The 6,606-nt window shown below is 38.7% G+C and overlaps 1 protein-coding gene across 11 annotated transcripts in view; it reads left to right on the forward strand.

The window, feature by feature from the left end:
* The window catches only part of MECOM (MDS1 and EVI1 complex locus), a 627,797-nt gene extending 622,019 nt beyond the window's left edge, over positions 1–5,778 (forward strand). For all 11 annotated transcript variants that reach the window (XM_005675344.3, XM_013964721.2, XM_005675347.3 and 8 more), the window contains one exon: positions 4,218–5,778. In XM_005675344.3, coding sequence (XP_005675401.1) covers positions 4,218–4,352 — 135 coding nt within the window. In that variant the 3' untranslated portion in view covers positions 4,353–5,778. The remainder of the gene's footprint in view (positions 1–4,217) is intronic.

A 6,606-nucleotide genomic window follows, 5' to 3' on the forward strand; every position in this document is an offset into this window, starting at 1 on the left:
TATTCTTGCCTGGAGAATTCCATGGACAGTACATGGGGTTGCAAAGAGTTGAACACAACCTAGCGACTAACAATTTCACTTCATTTGTATATTACTTCAGAATTATTTTCTAATTGCTTCATGTCTATAATTTTGTCAGCCTAATTATATTTTGATATTTTTGGAAAGTGAATTCTATCCCGTTCTTTTTTCTCACTGTGCATAGTTAGTAGCTTCCCTTGTAGCTCAATTGGTAAAGAATCTGCCTGCAATGCAGGAGACACAGATTTGATTCCTGGGTTGGGTGGATACCCTGGAGAAGGAAATGGCAACTCACTCCAGTATTCTTGCCTGGAGAATCCCATGGACAGAGGAGCCTGGCAGGCTATAGTCCATGGGTTTGCAAGAGTTGGACATGACTTAGTGACTAAACTACCATACACAGTTAATATACAAATCAACTAATGATAGAATTTAGAAATAAATTAAATTTAGGAGGGTCAGAGTTGAAATGAATTGCCAAAAGTCTATAGCAGCTTAATGGCAAACCTGGAAATTAACCCTATCAGTTTTAAATGAATGAATAAATGGTACCCAGGTTCGATGGGATTTACAGCAATCTATCACCACTATGGTAACCAAAATAAATCCATCTAAGGATCTATAAATCTCATTGAAAAGAGCCTCAGTTCTTCTTCCACAAAAAAGGGAATCAGTCCTTTCTGCTTGACATCTGCACTCAACCAGTTTGTTTGTTCAGGCCCTTTTTAAAAAGAGAAGGAGAAAATAAACTTTCTGTCATAACCATATTTGTTGGTCACTTTGGTCTAATTGTTTGTCCTGAGTTCATTTTGGAGGTGCCCCTACATACCAAACCGTGAGACTACATTTGGAAATTTTCTATTTGGCTGAGATGTTTTGGGCCATCTTAATAGCAAATGTGGTCATATCTCAACTAAAGTGGGAAAAACGTTATCCCACTGGGATAGTACCAATTTTAAAATATTAGTAAATTCAATAAAACATGATAAGATGTCATGTATGGTAACAGACAAAATAAATGTTTTTTCTGAATTGAAGTGAAAGCAGCCAGCCTCATCTCTGACTAGCTGCATTTCTGTGGGTTTGAGAACATCACTTCACAACTGTGGGTACCATTTCCTTACTGTAAAGTGGGGTGAGGGGAGAAGATGTCTAAGATCCCTTCCTGCTCTATCATTCAATGGTGATAAAAATGAATTTTTCAATTTCTAACTGTCCAGCCAGTTTAGACATCTCATTTTCACTTGGAGACAGCCATAAGAAGTGGCTAATGTTTTTTGTTTATTTAACTCTTAGTTTCCCATTTTTCTTTCCTTATTGATCAGAGAAACTGGGGAGCGAACTTTTCTTTTTTTTGAAAAAAATTATTTTCATTACTCTACCCCAAATTATAAGGCACAATACTGAAAATTCCTGAAACTGTCACAAGTGATAGAAAGCAAAGGGTCCTGGGAACCTAGAGGTATTAGAAGTGATATATTTCAGTACCAGTATTTTGATATATAAAGTCCCTGCCCAGTTGGGCTAACAATTACCCTCACAAGAAATACTAGAATTTTGCAATTTTTAACTTGTATTTTTATTGTTACTTTATAATGTCATATATATATGTATATATATTTATATCAGTTTGAAAATGGTCAGGCCTTTTTGCAAACTGACTTTGTTTCATGAGACTTAATTCTTTCATTCCATTGTTGCTGTCAGTTTTGTGCTGAGCATAGATCCTTGTGCATGAAAATGTTTATTTCCTTTGATTACCAAAAGACAGATATTCCATATTTACCACTTTCTAGAATCTGAATAGATTCAGATGCTTTATTCAAAACTCATACATTTACTCTGTGATTTTTATAGTGATTGAATGCAAAATAGTTGACTAATACAACAGTGGCTGCCCTCTGCATGGAATTTTCCCTGAAAAACCTATCCTACAAAAAGGTAGTTTCAGGAGGCATGGATGCATGCACACTAAGTAGCTTCAGTCGTGGCCAACTCTTTGCGACCCTGTGGACTGTAGCCCACCAGGCTCTTCTGTCCACGGGATTCTCCAGGCAAGAGTACTGGAGAATTGCCATTCCCTTCTCCAGGGGATCTTCCCGACTCAGGAATCAAACCTGTGGCTCTTATGTCTCTTGCAATGGCAGGTGGGTTCTTTATCACTAGTGCCGCCTGTGATACCTGTAGTTTCAGGATGCGTGCACGTGTGCTATGTCTCTTCAGTTGTGTCCGATTCTGTGTGACCCCATGGACTGTGGCCCGCCAGGCTCCTCTGTCCATGGAATTATCCAGGCAAGAATTCTGGAGTGGGTTGCTATGCCCTTCGCCATGGGTAGTGTCAGGATAACAGGTATTATTTACATCAGGCACGCTAAGCTAAACACTTTATGTAAGTTAGTGCTTGTGGTTCCTCCACAGCCGTTGGAAGTAAGTTGTTATTATTATCCACATTTTATATGAAGGAAGTAACCTTGAAAGATTAAGCAACTTGCCCAAGGTCACATAGCTAGTTGAATAGAGGCAAGATAGAAGCCAGGATTAAAATTTAGGATTTCAAAATTTTCTCTTTGCTCCCTTTTCTTTTGCTAAATACCAGAATGAGTTTTGTTAAAACCGTGTCAGACTAATCTTTTGTCTTGATCTGTAAATGTGAGTACATAATTGAAACAAAGTTAAGTGCTCACTTCACCCATACTTTAAACCTGCAAAGGAGAAGGACTCTTTATTATTTATCCTTAACTCCCTAGAACCTAGCACAGTGCCTGGCACAGAGTAGATAGTTAAGAAATATTTTTTAAATGTCTGCTGAGATTTTGTGGAGGTCCAAAAGGCAAATTGCATGCAGAAAAGTCCAATGTGTACATTTAGAGCAGTGACCCAGCAAATCAAAATCAGCCTGAGAGGGCAGATTTTCTAACTGTATGCCATGATTACGGAAGAAACCACAGACCGGCCACATGTCTCAGCATGACTCCCAGAGATGAAATTCTGCTTCACAACAGAGGCATTTTGTCTTTGTTTACCGACAGTGGAATGTCTTTGGCAGGACTTTAATGATTCCACTTCAGCAGCATTTTGACAAGCAAGTTAGCAATGGATGAGACCAACAATAGCAAATCAACAGTGAAAAGTTCACTCCCAAGTCAAGACCAAATATTTTATTTGAATATTTTACTTGGCAGCAAATGGGGAGATTCTCTGAACAGTTATTTAGAATTTGACATGATAATAGGTAAGAGAGAGCACTTCCTCACAGCACCCCTGTACATCTTCTGTTTAGGAGACTTTGGAACCCAGGAGTGCGAACTTTGTTGGGTCTTGTGATATGTTTGAATTTTTGGTAGAACCTACTTGATTACCTCGATTTTCAAGGTCTTTGAGTGTCAGCATTGAATATTTTAAGCTTGGAGGGAAAGTGGAGAGAGGACACTGGATTTGGGCAGATAAGCTTTTATCGATGACTTCCCTGGTGGCTCAGATGGTTCAGCGTCTGTCTACAAAGCGGGAGACCCGGGTTCAATCCCTGGGTCGAGAAGATCCCCTGGGGAAGGAAATGGCAGTCCACTCCAGTGCTATTGCCTGGAAAATCCCATGGACAGAGGAGCCCAGTAGGCTACAGTCCATGGGGTCGCAAAGAGTCGGACACAACTGAGCTACTTCACTTTCTGTCTTTCAGTGTCTAGTTAAGTGACTCTGGGCAAGTCTTTTCACCTTCAGGGCTCTCAGTCATCCAGAGAAGTAGTCTGTGGCATGCTTCCTCTAGATAGATGCTTCCACAGTGCTGTCAAGGCAGAGTTGTCTCTTATTTGTATTTTCTGTTTCAGTTGTAAGCATTCAGTAATATTTTGGGTGAGTCAAACATGTACATCAACAGTGGAAGGATGGATATTATATTTATGGCTGGGGAGGGGGATGACTCCTGTTTCTTAATGGAGGCATGATTGTCATTCTAGGTAGGATCATTAATTTTTTGTTCTGCAGATTGTGTCACTTTTGTGGCCCTGAGGCACTGAAGGCCAGCAGTAACTCCATGCCATTGTAACACACAAGAAATGTCCCTCACTTTTCCCAACACACCCATGAGGGATGCTCCTTCTCAGGATCCCATTTCTTCCTAACATTCACCCAAGATAGCCTTCAAATGAAAAGCGATGTTTTTCAAATGCCATTTACCAATTCTCTCCTTTCTACCCCAGGCATACGCTATGATGTTGTCATTGTCCGACAAGGAGTCCCTGCATTCTTCATCCCACAGTTCTTCCAACGTGTGGCATAGTATGGCCAGGGCTGCAGCGGAATCCAGTGCCATCCAGTCCATAAGCCACGTATGACATTCTCAAGGTTGACCGGAGTGGGACCAAGTCCAACAGTAGCATGGCTCTTTCACATAGGACTATTTAAAAGACTGCTGAGCAGAATGCCTTAGAAACCTGAAGGGTCACTCATGTAAAGTCTGGGGACCTTAAACGGAATGATTAAAAAAGAAAAGAAAGAAAGAGAAAGAAAGAAAGAAAGAAAGAAAAGGAAACTATTTATTCTCGATATTTTGTTTTGCACAGCCAAGGCAGCTGCTGACTTCTGGAGGATCAATGCGACTTAAAGTGATTCAGTAAAAATGAAAACCTTGCTGGGCAGAAGGCGTCTTCCCGTTCACCTTGCCCTTGGGAGTGGGTGGGTGAGAGGAGCAGTTAAGATGGCGGCATGAACACTCCATAGAAACTGAATTCTTTTTTTGTACCTGACACATGATTGGGAACAGTTGCTTTTAATTACAGATTTAATTTTCTTGCTTTGTTAAAGTTTTTATGTAATTTAACCCTTTGAAGACAGAAGTAGTTGAATGAAATGCACACTTGATTATTATAGAAACTGATAACAGGGAGTTTCCCATTAACTTTTGCCTTCTTTAAGTACATTGTTTAAAACTAGGGAACAAGGGTATGTGTATATTGTAAACTATGGATGTTCAAATGCTCAGAGAGGTTAAGTCAGTGAAGTAACCTGTTCATCACCAGTACCGCTGTACCACTACACTAAGAGGAGGTTTGCCAAATCCTTGTAATAACATCTTAATTTTAGACAATCATGTCACTGTTTTTTAATGTTTAATTTTTTGTGTGTGTTGCGTGTATCATGTATTTATTTGTTGGCAAACTATTGTTTGTTGATTAAAATAGCACTGTTCCATTCAGCCACTACTTTCTGACGTCCGAGGCACACCCCGTTTTGAATTGCAAGGACCAAGGTGACTCGACCTGTGTATGGGAGTGCCAAATGGTGTCTGGCTTTTCTTAACATTCCTTTTTTTGTTGTTTTGTTTTCCTTCTTAATGAGCTAAATACGAATAGATGCAACTTAGTTTTTGTAATACTGAAATTGATTCAATTGTATAAACGATTATAATTTCTTTCATGAAAGCATGATTCTTCTGATTAAAAACTGTACCCCATATTTTATGCTGGTTGTCTGCAAGCTTGTGCGATGTTATGTTCATGTTAATCCTATTTGTAAAATGAAGTGTTCCAGACCTTATGTTAAAAGAGAGACGTAAATAACAGACTGTATTCAGTTATTTTGCCCTTTATTGAGGAACCAGATTTGTTTTCTTTTTGTTTGTAATCTCATTTTGAAATAATCGGCGAGTTGAGGTACTTTCTTCCAATGCTTTGTACAATATAAACTGTTATGCCTTTCAGTGCATTACTATGGGAGGAGCAACTAAAAAATAAAGACTTACAAAAATGGTTATTTTTCCCACAGTGTTGTATTTTCCCTTCTCATGCAATTTTTGTTTCCCTTTGGGATCCAGTGATTTAAAGATATGCCGTCTGGGACTTTGATGCCCTAACAGATACATGGAATGTAGAGCATGTGTGTATAGACATTTGAGATGACATGAAAGATAGCCCTTGGCCCATGGGGAATTGGACTCTCTTCCATTCATTGCTCTGGAATTTCTCCATGTGGTGCAAAGTCAGGGCTCAGGTGCAATAGTACGGGGTCCTTAGGATCACCCCACATCTGCAGCATCCATTTTAGTTAGGACAGAGCAACTTAGTTGTTTTTTATTCTTCTTTATTTTACGTAGTACATGCCAAAAGGTGTTCTGTGCTTATTTTTGTTTTCAATAACCCAAATTCTGTTAACTGATTCACAGGAGGATGAAGACCCTTTAAATTTTCCATGATCATTTTAAGTCTTTGTTCATATGCAAAATATAATTTTTTTCATGATTAGAATCAGAGGGTAGATATGATTTTGAGTTTTCTTTCTTCACCTCCACCAAAAAATTCACTGTGTATTGCTACAAATTCTTCAAAATAATCACTTAGCAGTTTCTCCATTTTCCATGTGTTTGACCTCCTATGATTTCTTTAACCATTTCACTTCTGTTGAAAATTTATGCTTTCTGCTTTTCACTAGTGTAAGCAATGCTACTTTAATTTTCATTAAAATTGTAATTAATTGGGGTAATTGTTTCTATGTGTTCATATATGTATGCACAGGTTTGAATCGTGATGAGTGGTATTTCCATATTATAAATTCTCTAGTGGAGGAGCCATTATGAATATTGTTTGAACCTTA

This window comes from Capra hircus, chromosome 1, assembly GCF_001704415.2.
Source record: "Capra hircus breed San Clemente chromosome 1, ASM170441v1, whole genome shotgun sequence".
Classification (NCBI taxonomy): Eukaryota; Metazoa; Chordata; class Mammalia; order Artiodactyla; family Bovidae; genus Capra; species Capra hircus.